General features: G+C 34.2%; 2 protein-coding genes across 2 annotated transcripts; one reads left to right on the top strand and one right to left on the bottom strand.

The window, feature by feature from the left end:
- Positions 1 to 238: 238 nt before the first annotated feature.
- LOC148598441 (neo-calmodulin-like) lies at positions 239 to 5360 on the bottom strand. Its single transcript, XM_088561560.1, has 4 exons — positions 5184 to 5360; positions 4287 to 4430; positions 3542 to 3787; positions 239 to 464 (listed from the first exon to the last, which is right to left on the bottom strand). The coding sequence occupies exons 1-4, from the start codon at positions 5230 to 5232 to the stop codon at positions 436 to 438; spliced, it is 468 nt and encodes a 155-aa protein (XP_088417686.1). The 5' UTR covers positions 5233 to 5360; the 3' UTR covers positions 239 to 435.
- Positions 5361 to 18557: 13197 nt separating this feature from the next.
- Positions 18558 to 24935, top strand: LOC148598442 (uncharacterized). Its single transcript, XM_088561602.1, has 5 exons — positions 18558 to 18692; positions 20903 to 21503; positions 22830 to 22973; positions 24212 to 24457; positions 24778 to 24935. Exons 1-5 carry the CDS (start codon positions 18639 to 18641, stop codon positions 24813 to 24815), a joined length of 1083 nt encoding a protein of 360 aa, XP_088417728.1. The 5' UTR covers positions 18558 to 18638; the 3' UTR covers positions 24816 to 24935.
- The last annotated feature ends 2916 nt before the right edge of the window (positions 24936 to 27851 follow it).

The raw sequence follows: 27851 nt of genomic DNA on the forward strand, positions 1-27851 counted from the left end.
AGAATCTCCTAGGGTTTATTCATCAAAGGATAATGTATGAAAGCTTCTTCTGGAGATTATCAATTAGATGGATAAAATAAGATTATCTTCTGCTATAGACTATTTACCAGAGGAAAAGGTGTGAATGTTTCTTTTTGAGATTGAAAGAGAGAGTGTTACATTTTAGAGAATATTAATGAGAGGAAAACGTATAATGTTTCTTCATAACTTCATTAATTAGACGAAATTGTACGACTGCTTCTTCTGGAGATTATTTTTTACACAAAAATTTGTAAATAATACAATCCATTTCATGAATTCTTCGCCTATCACTGATGTCAGTTATTTTCGTCAAATATAAACAATGCGAAAGACAACACTGGATATCTTTCGTAAAGTGTTTCAAATTCAATAGCAATTGCACAGATGTCCTGAGAGTCCTCTCTAGATTCAGCACTATCTCGCAGAAAACAGCACAACAAATTCTGAAACATAAATATTAAATGTTGATTTATCAATGTTTACGCAATATTTACATGTAAAGCTACACACCATTTACACGGGTATGCCTTTACGAATTTGCTGCATATTGACTACACTATTTATATCCAATTCTTTAAGTGTTACACTTATCGCAGTCTTGAAATTTTAGTATAAAGTGAATTTGCTTTTTGAAGTAAAGGACTTATGGAGGTAGACCTAGGGTAAGGGACACAACTCTTACAAGTCATTGGAACGTTTGTATTCAGCATTTTACATCAACCTCATGTAAGCATCAAAGTAACTTGGACTGATTTCATTTTTGATTGCTTGATAGGCTTTGGTGAAATTGAATATGATACAATTAAAAATATCACTGATTTCAAGAGTTATTTCCCTCACTCTAAATCTACCTCCTTAAACAAGAATTATGTGCAATATTACCCTGACAAATATCAGCAAATATACCAGTTATTGTAGATATATACAATATAAGTACATTGTCGATAATTATTGAAGGTATGTGATGAGGCGACGGAACGGGTAGGAAATTCGAGGCTCCGCCGAGCTATTTCCCCCGTTCCAAGCCGAATACACATATCTTCAATAATTTTCGACAATGTACCTATATTGTTTTTATCCGCTTATATTAATAGTTTTGTGCGTGTGTACATTTTTAAAATAAAAATATAAAATGCATATTCCCTGAGGAGCCCCGATCGTTAAACCGGAAGAAAACAATTAATACGCATGGCGCATGACTCAGTAAACATTGAAATTTAATCCGCATCATATAATCCGTAAAAGTTGTTTGAAGAAAATAAGCATTGTATCAAAATTTATTTAATTCCAATAGACAAATAAGTAAAATGAACAATAAATACAAATATTTCAAATGTTGTAAAGTCGATTTTAAGAACATTAAGGTTTTGAATTTCGCGAGGAATGTGGAAGCGGACTTGTTTCTGTTTGGTATATGGCAGTAGATTTCAGGGGTGAAATTTGTGCACTAGTTTCTTTGGAATTTGAAATATTTGTTTGAGATTTTTGAAGAAGGGAAGGCAGTTGTATGGGCAGATCTATAATGTAGTGTTCCTTTGATTCATTATCTTGGGGTTTAGGCAGTAATAAATCCAAGAGCATTACAGTTTCCTGGACATTTGTCTCTTCAAGAGTTTTATCAAATTGTGATGCTTCAATTTCTTTAAGTGGGGACCAGTTTATGTTAAATTGTGACGGACACTCTGGCTCCGAGTCCGACATGACTGAAATGACAGGGGAAGTCGTCTTCAAACTGATAATGAATCAAATCTGAACGAAATTTGGGATTTGCCATATATATGACGGTGAAAAAAATACAAACAAAATCATTATTTGGTTTACATAAAATCTTTTATTTCATTCAGCTAAAAAATGTAAAAACGAAATAAAACATCGAAAAAAAGATTAACCGGATATGCAATCGCAATTTGTTTATATCGTATCTATGGTGGATGCCATGATTAATTTATGAATACCAGAAAAAAGTAGTTCCGCCGATCACGTGAGTGGGAGGAGCCAGAAAGTCGATAACCTGCTAATGTACAAATACAGCAAAAAAATAACCGTATTCCTTTATTCGTTTAATTAATAACCTCATTGCAGGATAAAACTAATTAAGTGTCAATCAAGATCCGAATCCCTTCAGGAGATCAAAACTCATATATGATGAGAATCTCTTTTTGGACCATTCCTGCGACTCATTATATATTTTATTGAATGGTGCTTTTTTTCTCACGCGTATTAAGATCCTTATTCTATCCCTTCTCATATACGAATCTTTCATGCGAATCCTTGCGAAACTTCTAATTAAATTACAAGATTCGTAAAACTAATACGAGTCCTTGCGAAAGAGACCACTTATACGAGTGATTTGCATGTGTTTTATGATTGGTTACGAGTATGAATGACCATTTTACGATTTACTACGAATGATTGCGATGCGTTTACGATAATAGTTCACAATTAATTGCGATTAAATACAAGTCATGTACGATCTATTAACAAATGCATACGATGTTGTAAAGAATAATTGCGAGTGCAATACGAATCGTTACGTCTTAGTCCAAGCTTCAATTTACGGATATTTAACAAATAGTTTACGATAACATAACAAGTGCTCTACTTGCGGTTTATTTTCGAGCGTTTTACGATCGTAAATGATTTTTCAATGAGATTGCAGTTTGTCATATAAATGCAAGCCATACAGCCTTATACATTCTTCAAATGAACATTTGACATGGTTTTGGAAAGAAATAAGTCAATATTATACCAACAAATCTTTCGACTTCTCCGTCCACTTGCACAACAACCTAACGCTATTCGTCCTGGGCAAATCATTCGTATATATTTAATTTAGCAAATTGCTCGCTTGAATTCGTGTTAATTCGTAAAAATTGAAAAACCATCGTAAACTACCGTAACATTGGTACTTGCAATCATTCGTAAATGAATCGTAAAACAATCCTATAAAATAGATATTCAAAATTTAATTTTCTTACGAATGTTTTACCAGTTCTTGAAAAATCGGTTGACAATGCCTTACGAATAGTTAAGAGCGGTTTGCGAGCTCTTCAATGAAATTTCAATAAAGATTCGTGGACATTTGCATTACAATTTTGGACATGTCAGAAAAGAGTTGTTTACGAATGCCGACGAGTTTAATATGATTGATTGCGAATGACTAAGAATTGATGATTGTGAAGGATTCATAAGAAAGGTTCGTGTAGGTGAAGAGGATATCAGACATTAACTTGAAAACTTATAGAGAACGGTTACGTCTATGGTAGTAAAAGTAGATACACAAGCGGATTTAGAAATTTTGGAACGAGTGGGTTCTAGAACTTTTGCTCAGAAAAAAATTAACAAAATTTTCCAACAAAAAGGGTGGTTTCAATCCATTTGGTACCCCCACTGGTTATACATGTAACTAACTGCATGCAGAGCGTAGCATCCAAAACGAGGATGGTTTGATTAGGGCGGTATAAAGAAAACACAGCCATTTCGACCATTATCGACCCATTCGGAAGCGAAAATTTCGTACCTTCTATATCAATTTTTCCATCTTTATTTGCGTCTGTCAACTGAAAGAACTCCTCACATTCTTCTTCCGTTAACTCGTCACCAACGTTCTTAAGAGCACGTGTCAGCTGTTTCCGGTTCAAAAAGCCTTTGCCTTCTGTATCGAAACGTTTAAATGCTCTGCGCAGTTCTCCTTCTTGATATTCCAGGACGTCGTAGTGATGGACCATCATTTTTTCAAATTCTTCAAAACTGATGTAGCCGTTTTCTAGAAAAAAAGTAAGTGTTATTTGAAAAGGCAAAACACAGTGTCTAGATAACAATATAAAAACTCTAAGGCAAAAAAAAAATAATAGTCAAGTGTTTTCTGCTACATGCACAAGCAAGTCAAAATGAGGTAGGTGTGTAAGAAAAAATATTTTATTTTCAAAAACGTTCTATATTGCCTTAAGAAACAATCTAGAATTTAACATTGCTTATAGGGTAGGTTAGGTAGCAGAAACAGATATATTATTTTTTTCGGCCTAATGAAAAAAAAACAAAAGTATTGGTCCGATCTATGACCCTTTTGTGGCAAGTAGATGAGCATGTAAAGTATACACTTTCGTGAGGTAGGGCTTGGGTAGAACAAAATGATTTTCCCGTGGAAGAATTTATTGAGCAAATCTCCACGCATGCTCATCGACTATCCAATAGCACAATTCCCACTAAATAAATAACACTCATGCACAAAATACAATATGGATTCACACTCGTTCCCCAAATACCGTTATCGTCAACTTCGGAGACCCATTTCTCCGCCTCTTTTAGTGTTGGATTCAATCCTAGGACTCTGGCACCCCGGACTATCTCAGTGGCGTTAACTTGGTTGTCGCCGTTCTGGTCTAAAACGCTCCATGCCTTTTTGATTTCTGTAAATAAATAATGTGAGTTTATGGTATGCCTATGATGGACGGAGCTGAAAAAAATAGCGCCCTCGCACTTGCGCAATCGCCTACTTCCGCGTCGACAAATTTCGTCACTTCCGTCATAACATTCTTAACCAATCATACATGAAGTTCTAGTCTGCCATTCTTCATATTAAAATAATACATCTACTAGTACCAGTCCATATAAAATTCAGACACTGCCCACATCAAAGTGGTTAATTGTTAAGAAAAACCCAATCAACAAACGCGGATTTTCCAATCTACATATGCTATATTTTTATGTAGCAATTCTCTTTCAATATTCAGTTCTTTACTTAAATTGAGAAAAACATTTATCTCCCACTAAAATCAACCAAGTTAAACAAAATCAAGAACAATAACTCTTTCAGAATGCAAGTTTCATGTACAATCTTTATATTTTTTTTCTCAAAAATGCAACGACAAAATTAAAAACTAAGACTGGCTGTTTGATCTGAACAAGAAATAAAAATAAATTCATTGGGATTCTGACATGCATCAATCACGTCCTGTCTGATTTTTGTAGACAGATACTTAAACAGACACATAAATGAATCCCGCTTTTCTATATTTCCTTAATTTTAATTTTCTAATATTTTTTCTTTATCAAACATACTCTGATTAAAATCATTGATAAAAGTTACATTGACTGCTAATTTGATGCCCCTATCTATTGCAATATAATATTGTGTGTATACTAATGGGTTTATACAGTACCTCTTTTATATTTTTCTGCATTTTCTGATGGTTTTATATGATCGTCCATTCTGCAATATTAAAACAGATCTGATGCTTATAAATATAACGAGACAAAATTCAGGGTAAAAGAAGAAAAACATAATATAAGTACCCTCTGAAAAAAGAATACTCCTGTAAAAAACAACAAAAAAACCCCCCCCCCCAAAAAAAAAAAAAAAAAAAAAAAAAAAAACTTAAAACAAAAAACAAAACAAAATGAAAAATAAACTGAACGAAACAAAGGACACAAAGACACTAAACAATAGCAAATGATAAACTTCAAAAAAATGTATATCCTCTATAATGTACCGCTATCATGTGTGTGAGTTGAATAAACGAAGCCCCATTTTTAATGAAACGACGTGGTCAAATAAAGTGGGCAAAAGAATAGACACGATAGCCAAAAATAATCAAAGAAAAAATACTTCGTGCACAAAATGGCTCTTTTTCTTTGGTTATGTCGATATGAACATTATAAGAATAAAATAAACGGACTCATGTGTAATTATAGAACATCAACATCAAGTATCCACCCAAAAATATCATTTATTGAAAGAAAATGTAAAACAGGTGCAAAAGTAATAACTTACTTTAAAATATTTGGAAGTACGTGGTGGATCCTCGTTCTAAAGTGTCAAACTGGGGTGTGAACTTAATATAAACTTTAGCTAAGATTATCCTAAAATGGGACAAAACACCAGATCATATTGTATGATTCCATATTAAATCCAACAATAACTCCACATTTAAAAATTAATTGACCGTTTACAGATTAATTGTTAAGACAAATATTTTCGAAATAGCCACGGACAATTGCAGATCAAAGGAATGAGCTATATAAACCATTTCATAATCTCCTTAACTAATTCGACTTTCAAATGTAGGTTAATCATGATTTAGATAAATAACTATTCCAATTCATCTTTCTGACTATCATTTATAAGGTTTTAAATGGAATGTCAATTTTTATTGTCAAGGAAGGCTATTTATTGCCTGAACTTGACTTAAAAATCGTCGGCAAGGGGGATTCAACCGGAAGTGGATATTGCCACATGGAACTGCCTAAATTTTCCGCGGTCTATTCTCTTTACCCTCCCCCTTTTCCATCTTGCAAATTTACGTTAGTATATCGCTCCGCCGCCGATCAATATATGATGCTTTATTTTTCGTAAGACAATTTATTCTGACATCAAAGCTTTTGTAATATTTGTTGAATTGCAATATTTCTATGGTTTTGTGCTTATCTTAAATGTCCTTGCACCCGTTTTTCTGAGGAACCCAAGCTGCCAACCCCCATTTTCAAAGTGTGTGGATCCGCCTCTGCCAGATGGGTCCTGAAGGTTTGAGAAAGTGTTCTAGTGTTTGAAAATTACAGATATTTTTGTGAACAATTTTGATAAAAAATATTTTTACATATGCTAAGGGTTTTCAAGTTGTTCTATATTTTATACACATTGTACTGTTAAATACATGTAAATCCTGTATATATCATTTGTGTTTGATTTGATCCCAGGAATTTACAAATGTACATGTAGCAAATAATATGAAGTATTTAAACTAGAAAATAAACATTTGAATCATGGAATTGTTAAATTAATATGATTTCGAAAGCAGAAACATAAACAATGTCTGTTTCAAAGGTAAGAATTAAAGGCAATGTAATTAAAATTAGATCTTAATTGCTCCCCCTTTTTTTCTATGTCACATGAAGTCATGGGACAAAGGAAAAAGGGGGAGCAATTAAAATCTAATCATGTGATTCATATGAAATTAAGCCATATGGCATATTTATCACATTCAGTAGTTGATCTTGATCTATCAAAAAGAGTGATATCTAGTAAAAATTAGGTATTTATATGTAGCCAAACAAACTTTTAGAGCATAAAGAGTCCCCGCTTATAATATTACTGCTGAAAATTTTCATAAATACGTAAAAAACGATTTGATTACATTTTTATTGTATTAGAAATTGCCCTATTCTCAAATTTTCAATCATTGTGGCTGACCTGTGATTTAAATACCCTATATCATACCCCTAGACTTATATTGCATACCCTTAATCACAAGCCCAGACCTATTTCGCGTACCCCTAGACCTATATTGCATACTTTACAAATGTATATCACACCCCTAGACCTATATGACATACCCTATATCACACCCCAAGACCTGTATGGCAAACCATATACCACACCCTTAGGCCTACGGGGTATATGGCATACCATATATCACACCCCTAGATCTATATTGCATACCTTATATCACACCCTACACAGAACACACTTGAAGTATAATTAAAATATATGTTTTGATGAACATGACATGTCAAAATCTGTATTTGATGGGGTATCAATCCTCGACCTATATCACCCTGCCACCAATAGCCCTAAGTGGGTTGACATAGGATCCTTGTGTTCATACCGCATGTGATACAGATTTTGGCATGTACTATTCAGTATGGAATATACATGTGTATTATATCCATATACATGTAAGTCATAATTGATTATCAATATGGTTCTTTTTTAGTGCATTGTCAAGATATACATTTAGAATGCAGATCTTTAAGTTACATACTGAAGAACACATTTAATTAGGTTAGTGAAGGTATACATAAGTTTGTTCATATACTTCCAATGTACACAATGATTTGAAATTTTCAGAACCGGTGATAGGTCTACTGTAAACATTGCTAGTGCAGAACAGTTCTCATATGCCTTAGCAAAATTTGCAGTTTACATTTGTAAATCTGTGAACAGGAAATTTATACTGAAAACTTCAAAAAATACATGTGCATGTACTCTATGGTTACTGCCATATGCAGTACAGTACTAATTAAAGATTTCATACATGAAATTATGATATTTGTAATATAATAATACTTGTATCAAATACATTACTTGCTCATAAATAAATCAACATGAAGGGATGGATCCCGATATTTTGAAATCGGGGGTCCAGACATCATTGTAAATCATCGGATAACTAGAAACAATACATGGGAGAAGCCCTAAAGCAATATCATTAGTAAACTTTCCAGTTTCTGTATCTAGAAGTTTTGTCTAGTACATGAAATGACATTAATTTATTGTTTTAAACTCACCACTTCAAACTACTTTAATGATCTTCCTGGTTATGACTGGATGTTGTTTTAACAATGACCACCTGTCAGCCAGGTGAAAAGTAACCTGTTCTACTCTTACTTATGTTATCTGTTATTAACAGTTATTGAAACAAAGATGTGCTCATGAAGTACACTGTACTACATTTTTGTAAAGTTTGTTATGTTTTCTTTAAGATAAATTTGAATTATTTTAGAGAAAGAAGTGTTTATTTTTTCTTAATTAAGACATCTGATAGAGATAGTTTAAGAATAACATTTCAGAACACTAAAATATAATATATATTTATCGATTAACTTTTTACAATGTAGGACAGAAATTATAATGCTACAGAAATGTTGTTTGCAAAATTTCAATCAACCAGTACTGACTGGGTGGCTTAAAAACCAGTAAAACATGGGACAATGATAACCACCCAACCTCTATTTTGGCCTGATTTTGCACACAATTATATGTACATGTAAGAATATTTCTCATCAAGAGGAGGTTTCTGTACTTCCATATGATGTGACTAAAATACATGTATTTTTTCATGCATTTACATATTGTAACATTTTGCAATTATCAAAGGCACTGTTATCATCTTTTCCTTGATTTCTTTTCAGTGGTAATCCATTTTAAAGTTTCACTAGATGTAGCGAGAAGGAAGCAAAAGCAAAATGAACTAGTTTTTTGACGGGACACTATTTAGGCATGAAACAAAGTTCATGATTCTCAAGTGCTGGTACATGTCAACATCTCTTAATAAAAACTACAAATATGAAGTCTGATTTCGTAGCACTTATTTGTTGTCAAAGCATAATAATTACTTGTATTTTAATATAATTCGTACCGGTGAAACAATCATGCAGAAAAAATGAAAGAAATGCACATACATTATTGAAGGCAGACAGGTATAAAACACTCTGCTTAAATGCAATAATGATTCATCATAAAAAAAGATACTCGTGGGGTATGAGTTCACTAGTAACCTTTTTGTTTTGGAAAGTAGAAAAGATGGATTCATATTCAAAGTGCGTTTGTTATAAAGAAAGACAAAATATTTCCTGTATTCACTACATCTCTTTATCCTTGACTTTCCATCTTGACTGGAATCTTAAATTGCTAAAATATATGAGGTACAACCAAAAGTTTTTTAGTTTAAAGATTGTTAAACTGCATAGTAGTTTTGATAACAAGAGTTTGTATCCTTGTTTGAATTGAAAAGTTCCGAGAGAAATGTAATTATTTATTGTACAAAAGTGTATAGTTTTGACATTTTCAACTTATGGCCTAATCTAGACAACAATGATAAGAACAAGCTTTATTAAATTTTGTTTGAAAACTAACAACATTGACATATTTGTTCATTTAATCTATTATAAATCACTGTCAAAGAGAGCACAAACAAGGAGAAGTTTTTTTTTGCTCATTTCTCCCTTTAGATTAGGTCCTTGGTCAGCCTAGCTCCCCTAGTCCACAGGATTCATTTCTACTTCATGCATCTCCACCCGAAATTTCAAAGTATGGATTTTGTCCTACTTTGAAAATCCATATAATATTGATAGTCAGTGATTCACAGTGGAGATAATATTTTTGAAGAAATGCTGGTTTAGGTGTAAAGTGTCAAGAAATTTGAGAACAATAAAAGAACAGAAGATCCATAAATGCATTAATAAACAAGCAGTATTGATATGCATTTCATTAATACAGATGGTTCTCTTTAAAATGACTAAGTTTTTTATCGTTTTTTTAGCTAGCATTTTGGTTACATGAATATTTATGAGGTCTTCCTTGACTCAGTGCCTCAGCTCTTTGGTTATGATAAGTGTTTACCCGTGAGTGCTAGTAGCAGTTGTCAAATATTTGAGTCTTTTTCCTGCGCTTTGCCGTGGATTATGGAGTTGAATTACAGTACTGTAGGAACGTCCCATTTTATTGATGATTTTATCTTTGTTGGTCCTCCAAATTCGTCTAAATGTTTGAATGACCAGAAGATTTTTTTTGGGCATTATGCTCAAAATTAGGAGTTCCAATTAAAAAGGAGAAAACTGTTCGCCCTATGACAGTACTTACAGTATATGGCATTGAGGTTGATTCCAGTCAGTTAGACTTGCGTCTACCTGTGGACAAGATAGCAAAAATTCGGGCTGCTTTAGCCACCAGTTATAAGCGAAAGAAATCCATTTGAGGGATTTACGACGTCTTATTGGGCTTCTTAATCATGCATTCATTGTGGTTAGCCCTGGTAGAGCTTTCCTTAGACGTCTCATCGACCTTACTTTGGGAATTTCTAAGCCACATTATCATATCAGATTAATTGAAGAAGCTAGGGCTTGGAAGATTTTTCTAGACTCCTTTAATGGCAAATCAGTCGTGGTTGTCTTCTGACCATTTCCGGTTATTCACTGATGCCTCTCGGGTAAACTTGGTTTGCTGGTGTTTTCGGTTCTTCTTGGTTTGCTTTATCTTGGCCACAGGAATTTATACATTACCGAATAGCTATCAAAAACTTACTCAAGCAAATTCTGGAACAGGATTATGTTGCTACAAGATTGTAGTCATCACTACAGAAGTTTTATGGTCGTCATCATGAACTCGTGGATCGTTATGGTATATCCATCTGCACCATGAAAACTGATTTATTCAACGGGTCATAGTTTTCCTTTTGTCTACCCCGGATTTGGCATTTTATGAGCAACTCCGCGGGTGTTTCTAGAAAAGCAGAGGACGCTTACCCTACCGGTGCACCTGGTCCATGCTCCCAGTTTTTAGTGGAGTCCGAGTTGCTCATTTACTTTTGTTACTTTGTATGTACGATTTTAGTTACTTTATGCTTTGTTGTGTATGTCTGTTTTCCATGTCTGGTCTTTGTCCCTGGGTTGCATTCTTTTGATTACCGCTATAACCTTGGTTCCCTTGATTACTCTTTCCCATTATTCTTTGTCTTGATTTGGGGTAATTCCTTAGCCAAGTCGAAAGTTGTGTGTTTTTCAGACAATCAAGCAGTGATTGAAATTATTGATAAACAATCTTGCAAAGACAAAGTTCTGATGAGATTAGTCAGGAGGTTAGTTATTGCCGCTATGCACTGGAATGTATGTTTTAGAGCAAAACATATTCCTGGGAAATCAAACAAAGTAGCTGACCATATGTCTGGTTTTCAATTTCAGGAGACCCGACATCTAGCTCCGTGGTTTTCTCCCAATGCAACTTCAATCCCAGACCATTTGTTCCGAAATTAGATTCTCAGTCAAGAACGCTCCTACAGTCAGATCTTTCCAAGTCAACCAAGTCTGCATACAGATATAGTTAAAAATTATTAATTGAATTTTGTATTCTTAAGAACTTGATTTTGTCATTACCTTTATCTTCTGTGCTAATGTGCAACTTCATTGGTTACTTATTTGCCAGGCCCTATGGTCCTTTTACTATTACATCACACATATGAGCTCTAAGTTATATCCATAAGATTTTTGACATGGAGGACAAATCCAACTCATTTATTGTCCGAAAAATGCTAAAAGGTTGAGATAATGCCCAGGGTTCCAGGTGTGACTCTTTTACCTATCACTAAAACTATTTTAACCCAAATGTTGTTTAAGATTGAAGTAGGTATCAGTGACTATGCTTTAAGATTACTCCTCAAAGCTGTTTTTCTGTTATCATTTCTGCCTTCTTGCGTTTAGGAGAGATTTTGTTAAAGTCAAAGGAGGACTCAACGAGAATAATACAAACTGGTGATGTTCAATTTTCTGATTTCGATACGGATATCTTTTCCTCTCTACCAAAAATAGCCACATTGACGCTGCTCCATTTTATGAACATCAAATTACACCACCCTGTCTCAATATCTCTGGCAGCTTGTTTGTCTGACCAAACTTTCTGCCCTGTCAGAGCTTCGTTTGTATACTTACAGCATTTGGGTCTCTTTGATGGTCCTCTCTTTCAGTTTTCTAACCATAAGTCTGTAACCCACCATTTTGTTACTACACACATTACCAAGATTTTACAATTCATACAGACAATACTTTCTATAAAGGCCACAGTTTTTGCATTGGTGCAGCTACCCATTTTGCCAATCTAGGTAACTCAGAATCTTACATTAAGAAGCTTGGCCGTTGGAACTCAAATGCAGTAGAAAGATATACAAATGCATTATAATTGATAATTTTAAATTGTAGTAAATTTAGCTGTTGAATTTTACTTACTTGGATGAGGCTAGATTTTGCCTGCTCATTTGGACTTAGATCCATTTATAACTATGTACATTTACCTGTACCAGATATATATTCAGTTATTTACTATACGTACTTATTTGTTTTATTGCCTGTGCTTATTTTCATCATATCTGAGGCCAGAATTTGACTGCTTAATGACTTTTCAAGTTTGAATTCACTTATTCACTTTCATGTGAATACAGCGCAATTTATTGCCTTCAATAAAGGAGGTCGGGATTTGCCTGCTCAGTGACCTTTCAAGTTGGATTCACTTATTCACTTTCATGTTAATACAGCATAATTTATTGCCTTCACAGATAAGAGGTCAGGATTTGCCTACTCAGTGACTTTTCACTTATTCAATTTCATGTGAATATAGCACAATTTATTGCCTTCACAGATAAGAGGTTAGGATTTGCCTGCTCAGTGACCTTTCAAGTTGGATTCACTTATTCACTTTCATGTGAATACAGCACAATTTATTGCCTTCACAGATAAGAGGTCAGGATTTGCCTACTCAGTGACTTTTCACTTATTCAATTTCATGTGAATATAGCACAATTTATTGCCTTCACAGATAAGAGGTCAGGATTTGCCTGCTCAGTGACCTTTCAAGATTGGATTCACTTATTCACTTTCATGTGAATATAGCACAATTTATTGCCTTCACAGATAAGAGGTCAGGATTTGCCTGCTCAGTGACCTTTCAAATTTGGATTCACTTATTCACTTTCATGTGAATATAGCACGATTTATTGCCTTCACAGATAGGAGGTCAGGATTTGCCTGCTCAGTGACATTTCACTTATTCAATTTCATGTGAATACAGCACAATTTATTGCCTTCACGGATAGGTCAGGATTTGCCTCCTCAGTGACATTTCACTTATTCAATTTCATGTGAATACAGCACAATTTAATGCCTTCACAGATAGGTCAGGATTTGCCTGCTCCTTATATTTTTCAACATTTATATGTAATTGTTTTTTCACGTGACAAAGCACATTGATAATTATGGATGTAGGTACATGTAATTCCCTTATGTTAATAAGTGGGTACATGTCTTGGGACAAATTTGATTGCTTTATATAAATTATGTTTAGTATGGGTGACTAGGTTTTCACCAGCCCTGGCTGGTGGCTCATGATTCATTTCCTACATAATATTTGTTGTATCATATATATAGGTAATTGTTAAATGTACGTATTGTTGGTCAGCAAGTGGCCGCTTCAGTACATGTACACGGTGCATTTCAGTGTTACTCTTACATGTATGTGTTTTAATGTGTTGAATATATTGTTTTGTTCTTTTGGTTCTATCCCTAAACTCCCTGTGCTCACTACTCCAGGTATGTCGGCGCCGCCATTGACTGTTCAATGTCGGTTACGGCCGTTTTTTAGGCCATACCATTTTGGTTGTAAGGAATTTTGTATACTTTTTAGGGAGTGTCAACTGTATTATCAATTTTACATTATTTGCCTCATCTCTGACAGTGACACTCAAATTTAATGTACATATGTTACTTATTTTTACTGTTTGAGTTTTCTTCATTTAATAAATGACAATTATAGGATATTTTGTTTTATTTATGTCCTTACCAAAAAAACTTAGTGGAGTAGCTTGTTGTCCTCCTTTTTCTAAAGGATAAACTTGAGAATTGGTGCAATATAAATAACGATGTATTGTCAGTATACCATATCCATCTCTTATTGACAGTTTAAAGGCAATTCAGTGTAGAAAGTTGAGAAGTAATGTTGTAGCGCCGAATGGTACGTCAGCCTAGTCTCCATCCTACAACCCTGACCATTTTTCAAATAGGCAGTGGCGAATCCAGATGTTACATCCATGAAACTCCGTCTTTTGTTGAAAATGTTGTTAATGTTAAGCAAAAGTGGGCAATTGATAGCCTAAAATTTAAGATTATGATTTTAAACTCAATTCTATTGAAAAATGTAGCGCTGTATGATTAATTTAAAGACAAAACCAAAAAAAAAAAAAAAAAACAAATCATACGACTACTTTTATCTCTTATATAAAAACGTTATATAATCCCTTCTTTTTCCCCTTTCATAGTAATTGATCCGGAATTAATTAGTACTATCGGGTCAAAATGAAAAGAATCCGCAGCTTATCACGTCAATATGTAGGTTAACTGATTCTAAAAATAACTACCTGGTCTTATAATTCATGAACCCGCAAATAACCCAGGCTTAACAATGGTCAAGTAACCACTCCTTGATCTGTATGCGACTTGACATTAGCGTCAACGCAGTAGCCCAGTTGCTGCCAGGACATACTCCAACATAGTTCTTCGGTCAGGTATTCCGAAGGCTTGGCTCCACCACCCAAAACTGCTGGTCAATTACTTACAAAATCGGTGTTGCGAGACCAGAAAAGTAGATCAGATAAAATAATAATAATAATAATAATAATAATAATAATACCCCCACCAAACAAACAAAGAAGAAAAAAAAAAGACCAATCATCAGAGCGTGTAAATTATCGCAGATAAGCTACAATATTGTTTACTGATGTGGCATATGCAGAAATTTCAATACGAGATGAAATGTGGCTTCGGTCCTTACGGTGCACCTATTATCACCTGTTAGCATGTAGTCCGGGAATACCTCTTGCTCACCTTCGTTTCAAACATTGCGAGTGTAAAGTGTTTTTTGTTCAAAAGCGCGTTCAATAAATAGTATTTTTTTCTATTCACTCAAACCATAGTGAATCAGAAGCACAGGAGAGTCCCGGGGATAGAAACTTTTAAGCTCGTGTTTGAGGTCATTTCCTTTTATAGTCAAAAGATGCTGGTTCTCTGTTTCGATTTAATGGTTTTGTAAATGACAATTTTTTCTATGAAATAATCTGAACCAACGGCAATTGTAGGAGTAATCAAGGAAAGCAAGATTTTATCGGAAATAAAAAAAAACATATAATTCAGGAACATAGACCAGATATGGAAAACGAAAACAGACACACACAGCAGAAACCAAGAAATAACCAAAATCATACATACAAAGCAACAAAAGTGAATGAGCAACTCGGACTCCACTAAAAACTAGGAACATGGGCCTGGTGCCCTAGTAGGATAAGCGTCCACTGTTTTTCTAGATACACCCGCCGAGTTAATCATAAAATGTCAAGTCCGGGGTAGACGAAAGAGGAATAAAAAGCTAGGACATGTTGAACAAAAACGGTTCTCATGGTACTTTAATCTATCGTAATCCACTAGCTCCACGCAGCGGCAGATGTGGTAAGGCCTCCGTTTTCTTTCTTACTTAACCGCTGCAGACAACCTCGCTTGTTTTCCCAATAACCGATAGGAACCAACTTTCTCTAATTCTACTTCCGGTTTATCTGGTACGTCGTTTGAGACGAACAAATTATGGAAAACAAATTTGTGGTTCAAGTGGAATTGAGAAATTTCAAATTGGAACTGAGAAATGTCAATTTGGAGCTGAGAAATATTACGTCGCAACCGCGAAATGTCAACTTGGGAGTGAGAAATGTGAAAGAAGTCATGGCACTACGGTCTTTCGAAGGAACCGTATAATGAAAAGCAGCCACATTTACATTGCGTTGAATCATCCACTTCAACCTAAAATTTCAAGATCTTGTAAAATCTGTGAGGGTTGTCTGTGGCGTTTAGAATTGCGTATTTGACGATGTAATATTTGGAAGCAGGAGAATCTAGTGATAACCATATTAACTACGATTGCTGATTTTTTTGTTTGTTTTTATTCAAGTACATGCACTATGATTCTTACACGTGCCTATACTTAATTCCATAATTGCTCTAAAATTTCAAGTGCTTAACTAGTTGATCTGAATGGCGCCTTTTGAGGATAATTCGATAATGATAAAGAAAGAAGGAGAATTAAATGTGATCAAAGTATTAACTTTACAGCCATATTAAATCACTTCAAATCTAAACCATTTTTGAAGGGTACTTGGTTTTTCATAATAGAGATTCCATGATCTCCTCCTTATTAAAATGTGTTAATTGCAATTAGGTATCATTTTAGAACAATCATTTCAATGCGACAGAAGTTCTTCTAAAGACATTGAATAATTTTTATTAAGTCACCTTAATTACAATATGCTTAAGGTAAGTGGATAGTAGATTTATTCATAATTATATTCAATTTATATATAGTTTTTCTATTTTCTTGACTCATACGTAACGAGGTCATATTTTGTAAAATTGTCAGGGTGTACATTGTAATTTCAATGTGTTTGTCTCAATGAGATTTTCGGCTACAATGTTTTAATTTTCCGACTCTGAGACGTTCATAGAAGGTAAGCGTATATTCTGTTCATTGTTTCACATGTTCGTTTTCATTTTTTAAACATATTCCGTATATTACCGATGCATTCAATGGACAAATCTTAACAAAATCAAGGATCCCTCCGATTGATAAGACTTAGTACCGAGTCGCGATTGCAATGCTCTCAATATTAGAATGTTTGTACTCGAATGGTCTAAGTCAAGATATAATTTATCACGGGCGGATCCAGTAATTTTGAAAGAGGCGTTCCAAATAAAAATGGGATTCCAGGCTTTATCTGCTGATTTTACCAAAAAATACTGAATGAAATAAACGAAATTTGCTGACAAATTAAAGGGGGTCTGAGCATTTTAACTCTTTCATTGGGGCCAATCAGATCTGGGACACGTGCCATCAAAATTGTGAATCTTTGCCAATTAGAGCTGCCCCGTGCAGGTCCGGGTGTTAAAAGAATAGGCCTACAGCAGCGCTAAGCTTGTCGTATAAGGCGACTAAATAGTGCTCAGAAACCTAGCCGGGGGCTAGGCGCTCTGCCCACAGAGCAACTGAGATGTGTGCCCCAGGTGGTGGAATGGGGTAGCCCTGGCGTGTTGCATGCTGGGGTTGTCAGGCTATAATACGGAAAACCTGACCGCAAACCATAGTGGTGCACCGTGTTGGGAAAGATGCCACGTTCCTCGCACTTTAAAGAACCCTGCTGTGGTATTCGATAGGAGTAGGAACCTTTGCACTCCGCCACAGGAGGCTAAATTGCCCGACCTTACCCATCCCCCGTTTTTCCAGTGGCAATCAAAATTTGTCGACCCCATTGCCCTTGTGTCCCATCCCGTTTTCATTTCATCATTATTTCATGTTCATTTTATCATCCATTTCATGTTCATCGTCTGAATATAGCTGAAATATTGCTGCTCGGACGTTAAACCCCAACAAACAAACAAAAACAAACCAATTGGAGCTCAAGCAAACTATCTGTGCCATCATCATATGATAATCATGATGCGTATTAAGTACCAGTCCGTATAAAATTCAGGCGTTGCCATTTGTAGAGGTGATTCATGGTGCAGAAAATCAAAAAAAAAAAAAAAAAAAAAAAAAAAAAAATTGGGGTCTTTAAGTACATTCCATTGTATAGTGTCATTTTGGTTTTCAGATTTGTATTTTTGAGAAAACCACGCACTCATCTCCCATCTTCCAAACTATACAATACATTGTAACTCTCGCAAAGAACTAATTTTATACAGAATCTATATTATCTCAAAAGTGGAACCACCAAGTGACAAACTAAGGAAACTGTCTGTATTTGTTTCTGAATAAGAAAGGGTTTGACATACTCGAATCACCTACTGTCTGATTTTTTTTTAAAAGTTTACCTTTGTTTGCGAAAGAAAGGTTATTTCTGCTTTGTCATTATGAAGCTGAAAATTATAAAGAAATTAAAACTGATAAAAGACAATCGTAACATCTATATTTGTATCTTAATCTGTATTTTAATACAAAGCTTCCGTGTTCTAGACCAATTAACGCTTAAAGGTCGCAGTGGATCTAATGGATTTCTGTAATGTCAGATCCGGAATATTTGTCCAACCGGTTCCGGGCAAATCAATTCAATGCCTTAAAATGAAGCAATTTCCGTTGTTTCGATCAATGTACAGTAAGTTCAAGGTTAGCAATAGGTGCACATGTATTCGATGCTGAACTGAACGTTGTTTTCTACTTTTCTTACATATATTACATGTACTTGAAGGAGCCATATGCAATTCGTTGTAATTAGTTGTTGAAAAAAAATGATGATTGAAATTTAAGAATTACGTCAGAAAAAAATATGAAAATGCAGCTAGGAACTATAAATGAAGTGGACAACAAAATCAAAGAAAAGGTTTGTATTTTACTTTCCTAGTTAGCTTATATACCATAGATCTAAAGTATTTCATTATAATCTCTGATACTTCTAAACAAAATTAGATAGAAGTTCGAAATCTTTAATAAAGATGTTGCAATACCAGTGTATTGATCTTATAAAATTGGCATGGATCCAGGGAAAATAATAATAATAATAATAATAATAATAATAATACACATAGACCAACACACGTAAATTGTCAATTATCTTACGTAGTTTTTCGATGTTTGTCAGTCTTCCTGAATTTCAAATTTTTCACTTTATTTACTTAGAAAATGAAAATAAAGATGTCTATGAAGACAGATTTCTGTTTTTATTCCGTCCATTATACTGTAAACTATACATTTAAATGTGCGCCAATGCAAATACCAGGCAGTTGTTGGCACGTGACAAATTTTGTTTTCAAAAATAATTTCATCTATTTCATATCGCAAATGCATTCTTTCTAAAAGCTGAATGTTAATTTTTGATTAACTGCAACAATTAAAGAGAAATAAATTACATTAAAAGTATTAAAATTCAAAATAGAGATAACTCTTCCATTTTGTTCAAAATTTTGTTGCTTTCTTAGGGAAGTTAAAAATTATTTTCTGAGCCATCCATTGTCTATTAAAAAACTTTTTGTACTATTGGATGTACATATGATATAAACATTACATTGGAACAAAAAAATCCGTGGGGTAAAATTTACCATGTGCCACTCATATCATAGAAATTGTCTGGTTCCTAAATGGAGAGTCTTAAAAAATAACGCATGGCCTGTTCAGACTTCGTACACGCAGCGCTGAAATACGGTTATGATTAGGATAAAAGTATTACAATTCGTTTTGAAGTCCAGTATGTTTTTTTATTATTTTTCTTTTGTTTTGATGAAATGTGCAAGCAATAAAAAGCCGTTTTTTATTTTTGAGTGTCTTAAATTTTGAGACATTCTAAATTTTTCATCGGTATTTCGTAACTCATACAATGTACGTATTGTCAGTGACATTTTAAGAATTCCGATAAATCAATTTCAGATTGATGGAGTATTCTCCTATTATATTGTACCAGGCTTCGTAGGCATTATTTAAATATGTCTATCGTAATAAAATCGTGATTGGGAAATCGTTCCAAGGAAAAAAAATCTTATTGCAATTGGAAATTTACCCAGAAATAGACATTTATGACCAAATTACGTGTTAAGTAGATTTTGATCCTGAATGGAATTTCCTCTTTATTATAAAAAACCAAACACGACCCTTTGAAGAGAGCTCTTTAAAAAATATTTTCATCCGAATGGCATAACTACGTGGATTATTCTGTCAGTTTAAAGAATACTTAGTTAGATATTTCGGAATTTTATTAGCGAGACTGGTTGGAGGAGTTTGGTTGTTTGTCAAATCATAAAATAATTTGAAATGAAAATATATGACTGTATTTATAGGCTGTTACATAACATTTCCCCTATCGCCCTCGGTATCAGTCCGGCCCGCGTAGTCGAGAGCTGATATGAGGGTTTTTACCTGGGCAATATGGAAAATACCATGTAATAAAATATTGATCACATGTTGATTATTCTAAAACATGCATAAATATCAGCAATTTCTTCAACCAAAATGAGCAAGTACATGTATCAACGAATAAAGAACCATAGAACTCAAGAAAATATGCAAGCAAGTTCTATTTAAAAAAATGCCACTATTATCTGTTATCGTACCTATAAATATCAATTGTCTAATTTCCAGTAGAGGCCTCGGAAAGAATTCAAAATGTGGATAGCTAAGAAACTTTGAAGCATACATATTTATGTCAGTATTTGTTTCTTAATTTCATTACTTGTACTCTTTTGATTTCTGTTCGAATCTTGGTTCCTTTGATTACACTTGTAATACACACTGTTGCAAGTTCGATACATATCGTATTCCACAACGGTATAGACAATGCACATGCTTACTAAATAAATAGCCCTGGCTGATAACAAGTTATTGTCCCGACAGATCAAGTTATTGCCCTGGACTGATAACTTACTTATACGCCCGGTATTATCAAATATGCAAGAAAAGAATAAAATAAACGCATCAAGATAAAAAATGTGATGAAAAGAAGCTTATTACATGGATTTCTCCAAATCGCCATCGGTACCAGCCCGAGAGTCCAGTATCAAGGCCGAGATTAATAATATAATATTGCATTTTGATATTTTTTAGGGAAGCAATTTAAATATAGTAGAAGATAAGAGGCTTAGGGCCTCTAGTGGACGTAGAAAGTCAGGTTTAGAAACTCAGTCTGATAAAAATACAACCTCAAATTCGGAAACGTCGGAAAAACCCAAAAGTCAACTTATACAAAATTTGAGCACTAAACTTGAAATAAGAAGAAAGAGTGAGGAACTCGAAAGCCTTGATGCACTTGAAAGAGAGGCTTTCAACCAAACTTTGATATACGCAGCAAAATCTGCTCTTAGTAGTATACAAGCATCCAAAGTGTTGGAACCAGCCTCTGAAAATAACGAAATTGGCAGTGAAGTAAAGCAAGAGAAAGTTGAAGAGACTGACAAATTCATTACTGAAAGTAGGCCAACGAGTCGAAATAAGTGCAAAAATTGTAACTCACGAAATTCTGCAAAAACGGGAAGAAACAATAGGCGCGACAGTTATTCAGCTGATAGTTCTAGAAAATGTTCCGCATGTGAAATTGAACAAGATTTTAAAAGAATGGCAACGAGGAAGAAATCAACACGGAGGAAAGAGTCAGTAATCTTGATACCAGTTAAAGAAGTTAAAAATCTTACTCCAGCACAGATTTCAGGTATATATTTTTAAAGTAATAAATGATGATGCAAGGTCTTAGACTATTTTACGTCAGCTCAAAAGAGGTGGCAAACCGAGTGACAAAGAAGTTGGTCATGTATGCTTTTGGCTGGAAATACTATGTTTTGTACTTTTTAAATTTTTTTAGCAATTGCCACATGCTTGTTCATTCTCATGCTTCATATATTTCTTGTATGATTGTCAGTTACAACTCATGTGAAACTATCTTGAGTAAAAAAATGAGTGGCCACTGCCTTCCACACTTTAAAATTGCAGAAATATTAAAAATCAAATTATTTCTGGATTAACATCATAAATCTCGTCAAAAACAGCTAATATTCAGTGTTTGTGACCATTTTACTATACTACTTTATATATATATAAACTTTTCTTAATTTGATAATCTCACTCTTTGACAGATTTTCATTGTAAAGTCATCAAAACATGGTATTTATGTTTTTGCTTCATGACGTCATGCACAAACATTGGGGGAATTTGAATCTCTGGTTATTTTTTGTTGTTTTAAGAAATAAAAAGACAAAAAGGAAATAAACAAACAAACACAAACAAACGAACAAAATCATCACTTTCACCGATCTCTATCATAATGGTTAAATGACAATAATTCCGATCTAATTTGCAAATGCCTTTTTCGTGCATTATGACTGGTTGTTCACTTTTTACGACCTCAGCGACGACAGTTTTTTTAACAGTGTTAATTCTTGTACAAATCGTAAACAGCATGGCTTCTATCGCTCCGACGAAAGACAGAATCGTTTAGAGGCTTAAAACGGTATTATCTGCTTTATTTAATTCATTTTGACATTATATATTCAAAACAACAGTTTTGAAAGAATATAATTATCAGTAGCCCTAAATACTTTGTATATTGAAATTGACAACCTTGTCACGTTGTCCGTTGAATGACGCCATTTGCAATGTCGATATCGGGTGTCATTTCACTGAATGAGAGTCAAAAAAAAAAAAAAAAAAAAAAAAAAAAAAAAACACAAACAAAAAAAAAAAAAAAAAACAAAACAAAAAAAAAACTGATACTGTTCAGATAGGGATTGGAATTTTAAGGGACTAAATACTGTATACCAGAATTTATGGATGAGTAAAATCGGACCATTCATTTACAAACCTGCCACAAAAGTACTTCGCCTTTTATTTTTTTTGTGAGTGAATGGTCCGATTTTACTCATCGATAAATCCTATGATATTTTTAATACTGAGAAATCTGATAATCCATTAGTTACAATGTAAGAAACTATATTTACTACCATATCAGTATCTAATTTTACACAAAAGTTATTTTCTTCAGAAATCAAGAAATCATTTAACGACCTCGATGTAAATAAAGATGGCAGGGTGTCAAAACGTGAACTGATGATCGGAGCATATCGGCTTGGTATGAATCCGACCGACGATGACGTGGACTCCATGTTTAAATCGGCTGATAAGAATGGTGAGTTTTTCTTTCATGAAATTTTGTCGATTTGGAAAGAAAGGCGAAAATACTGAAATTCCTACAAAAAGGGCGGTGGTATCTGTTTCAAAAAGGGGAAATCCTTGTGGAAAAACGTTCGATAACAAATAAACTGACAAGTACAAACAAGCAGAAAGACAAAGCAATATACAAACAGTGACGACTAACACAATCCTAACCGAAATCCGGGATGTGAACTCAGATGTTCTGAAATGGAGAGCAGTTCCTGCTTTCAGAATAAGTATTGTCGTGCTACCCGTTACCCTAGATTTTGTCTGACAATGAGGACGAAAATCTACGACAAATGTAGTTCATTAGTAATTCTTGAAACAGTTACGCCATTGGGCATGGTGGCGACTGTAAAACTTTGAAGCAATCGATTTAGGCTTTTGGACAACATATCCCTGTTCGTTTGAGTAAGTTCACCTGAAAATAGACCGGTGCAAAAACGTAACTCACGATATTAATTCTACAAAAAGCTGAAAAATCCCTTTACGTCAATCTCTCATCTTTTGCTCCTCTGAAATATCTTTTTTACCACTCACACGATTTGTTAGTCTGACATTGATTGATTGATTAAATATGGTTTTGATGGTTTTACATCCTTTAGCAGATATTTTATACATTTTGCACGAAGAGAATTTTTAATCTATTAGCGCACAGGAGCAACATGCAAATTGAAGGAAAAACAACATAACATTTAGTATTATGAAAATCATTTTGTGAATCCTTGCACGACTGATACATGAAATAAATTTGAAACATATAATAGACCATTCCTCTCATCCCTTAAGAGTCGCCTGCAATAAAATCCAGATCTTTTGACTATATAGTGTCTTGATTGATTTTGGAGTTAACAAAGTTCTTCGCGACAATATACGAATGTAGTGGAATCTTGCTTACAAGACAAAAATAGGAAAAGTCACAAATTGTTTTAATTTTATTGTACATTTCTTTCATGACTAATGCAATTTATGCTCTTTGAAATGATGAAACTGTAGCTAATTGATAAAGGCATCATCACGGAGGTCAGTATCACCAGCCACTTATCCATAATGAAATCACTACACCGGAATAACACTACAAGATTATCGTCCAAAGGGCAAAAATGGTTACTCATTAAATCTGAAAAAATATAATTGATAAAAGCTGTTGAAAATAAGTACAAATGAAACTAAAACAAACATATTTAATTACAATGTATTTGGAATTTTTAGGGGATGGATTTATCGATTTCAATGAATACGTAGACATGATGAAACAAAATTACGTCACAATTGACATAGAGCGGGAAAGAATGAAGGCTGCATTTGCCATGTTGGATTTTGACGGTGATGGATATATCTCGAAGGAAGAACTTGTCAAATCTCTGGTAACAAAGCAGTCGGGTATTACCGAAGCGGACATTGACGATATTTTACGAGATGCTGACATGGATGGAAATGACCAGATTGATTTTAACGGTATTAATTATATTAGATATTTGAGGGAAGAACATTTTTTCCCAGCTTTCCTTTTAAATTCAAAGTCCTATATATGTAGAATGTAAGACCAAGACTACATGTATGAATGGCTAAAAAAATGTTCTGACGGAAGTTACGAAATTTGTCGACACTTGCTTGTGCTTGTGTGTTAAATACATAAAAAAGATGCATTTAGCAATCTTTCAGCGCTAAATGTAATGTATCATTAATGTATGAATGAAAACATTTCATTGCGGAATGTCCTAGATATTGACTTTAGCTGAACCTTAATTTGAATGTTTTTCTTTACTTTTTTTCAGAGTTTGTCGATTCAACAATATGCGCAAAGCTATTCTAGTATGGACCAAGTGATGACTACTAAAAGTCAAAAGCAATATTACATTTCTTTACAAACTATAGATAGACTATGACTGAAGTTTTTTTTTATAATTCCATTATTCAAGTTCCTTTCTTTATATCTAATGGTGTATATATATATATTGCTGGTCTAGTGTTCTAGGGCGGTGGACTTTGTGCAGGCGGTGTTGCCATAGATGTCACAGCAGTACGAGTTCGAGTCTCGCGGAGGGAACGACCAGAAATTTGCATCGCAAATGTGACAGTTTTTATCATCGTTGGGAATTTTTCAGACCTTTCTATATATATATATATATATATGTATATACAACGTCTCAGAATGTGACGACTCTATTCGCTACACTGCTCCATCGGATCAAATTGATACAGGGAAGATATGTAAACGTATAGAAAGGTCTGAAAAATTCCCAACGATGTTAGAACTGTCAAATTTGCGATGCAAATGTTTGGTCGTTCCCTCCGCGGGACTCGAACTCGTACCGCTGTGACATCTATGGCAACACCGCCTGCACAAAGCGCCCTAGACCACTCGGCCAGCTAGGCTATATAAAAATATAGCTTTCGCTGGCCGGGTCATTCCTCCTCGTAGGATTAATCTAGGGCTGTAACTTAGTACACGATGTATGGTAGTACGGGACAGTTCATTTAGGTGTTATTATGTAGGATAGAGGATCAAATTAATGGTTAATCCTACGAGGAGGAATATATATATATATATATATATGAACGTCTTAGAATGTGACGACTCAATTCGCTACACTGCTCCATCGGATCAAATTGATACAGGGAAGATAATATAAACTTGTAGAAGGGTCTGAAAAATTCCCAACGATCTCGTACCACTGTGACATCTATGGCAACACCGCCTGCACATGGTCAAAGACCCTAAACCACTCGGCCATCTAGCCTATATAAAAATATAGCTTTCGCTTTTCGTCATTCCCCCTGTATTTACGGAGCGGAAGGTTTATAACTGGATCTAAATTGATAAGTATAGCGCCAATATACATATAAACAGAAACAATGCGTCAATATATTTGAACATAGAAACAAGGCTTCAGGTACGTTGAATGTATTTTAAATCACTAGACCAATGAAAAAAGAAGACCATCTGTAATATAACACAATATGGCCCAACGCAGAATTATAGGATCCTGACCACCCTCTCATCTTGCCAGATCCTGCCACCAATCATTGCAATCGTTTAATTTCAATCATTTACGTTGCAATAAAATACAATCCATAAAAAATGTCATACTAAGTAATAAAAAACATTCTGAATGCGCGAAAAAAGAATAGAAAAATCAATGATTAATAAGTATTGAGTTCACTTCAAGAACAAACACGTGCAGTTTTCCGACCTTGTCGGATATTTAAAGAAAATCATGAAAAATGGTAACACTATACAGTCAAATCTGTACCATAATAAAGAACAACGTTTGGCTTTTGGAACTTTTTCATGTGATCACAAATTCAACCTCGCAAATCAATAACGTTGCACTTTGCGATTCTGTAAATATTAGGGTTTTGAAAGATAGAAACGATAATACCGCATCCTCCTAGTCTGTAAATATCCACATTTTGACTAACACCCTTCACCATCAAAAAAAAAAAAAAAAAGAGAAAAAGAAAAAAAAAGATCCTTTTTCACCTAGTGATTACGAAAATGACGCCTTGGTGACAAATCCAGCACCATACAAAACATGTACTTCTAATTTAATGTCTATAGGCAAATTAACTTTCGCAATGCACAATAAACTCTGCTTACTTACTGAACAATAATGTTAAACAAAGTTTTCCCAGAATTTATCGATGTGTAAAATCGGACCATTCACTCACAAAAAAACGAAAGTCTGAAGTACTTTTATGTCATGTTTGGTAAAATATGAGTGTGGGACCCATTCTTGTGCATTCACGCAACCAAGTGACCATATACGGAGTGTCACACAAAACCTACAATTCAATATAACAAGAATAGTTATGGCGTACATATATAAGCGACAACTCCCCAGGGATGGTAATGTCAGCCACCAATTGGTCTTCACTGAACGACGAGGAAACCTTTAAACCATAGGGCAGGCTGCAGCTGACCCCAAAACATCATTGTACACAGGTACAGCGAAACATGCCCCTATATACTTAAGTAACTTAAAAAGTGAACTAAGGTGAAAACGAAACAGACATACAGAGACCAGGCTAAAACATATGAATTGAAAATGAAAATAATTCTTCAGTATCAAATACAACAATGTTACAATATAAAATACATGTTAATCAAATGGTAACGTTGTCATATAATTTTGATGGATGATTGCACAACACTAAATTAATAATTTGGCAACTAATCTAGTTATGCTAAGTGTTAATTAATGATAATTGAAATTATGTTGAAAGCTTACATTCATGTAATTTTATAAGACTAAACCTAGTTTTAGTGAATGGCCTTACGAGTTATTACGATGACGCAATTTGGTAGGTTACATAATTTTGTCTGGTTTACACTTTATTATTTTACAAAGAAAATAAAAGTACATCATGCATACTGATGACATTATAAAAAGATTGAAACATGACTCAACACAAATTCTCCAATCCAATAATATGCCACATGGTGAGTTTACCTTATTACTTAGCTAGATGACGTTATCATATGTTGCATTTTACTTTCATCCCATGACCTTCTCCATCACATACCTCATATCTACGTCGTGCTCAACTCAAGTAAATGTCAATAAGCTGTCAAAGTTGAATTTGAAGATTTTGTAAAGACGTCAGCACTACTCGATAAGTGTATGCAGGGATTGATCCTGATATAAAAAAAGTGTGTCCCCAACGTGATCTTTTCTTTCTTCTTCGATTCAAGTGTATTGAAGAGTCATCTAATCATGCCACCAATAAAACAATGTCTTTATATGATCAGTCAGAGTATGTCCTTCTCGTATCAATCAAACTTTGCCATTTTTTGTCAAACAAACTAGACAATTCTCAAATTATAAACATAAAATTTTGTTGTTCT

The sequence above is a fragment of the Perna viridis genome, chromosome 14 (assembly GCF_037379345.1).
Source record: "Perna viridis isolate PV_CMFRI_1.1 ecotype Kerala chromosome 14, ASM3737934v1, whole genome shotgun sequence".
In the NCBI taxonomy this organism is placed as follows: domain Eukaryota; kingdom Metazoa; phylum Mollusca; class Bivalvia; order Mytilida; family Mytilidae; genus Perna; species Perna viridis.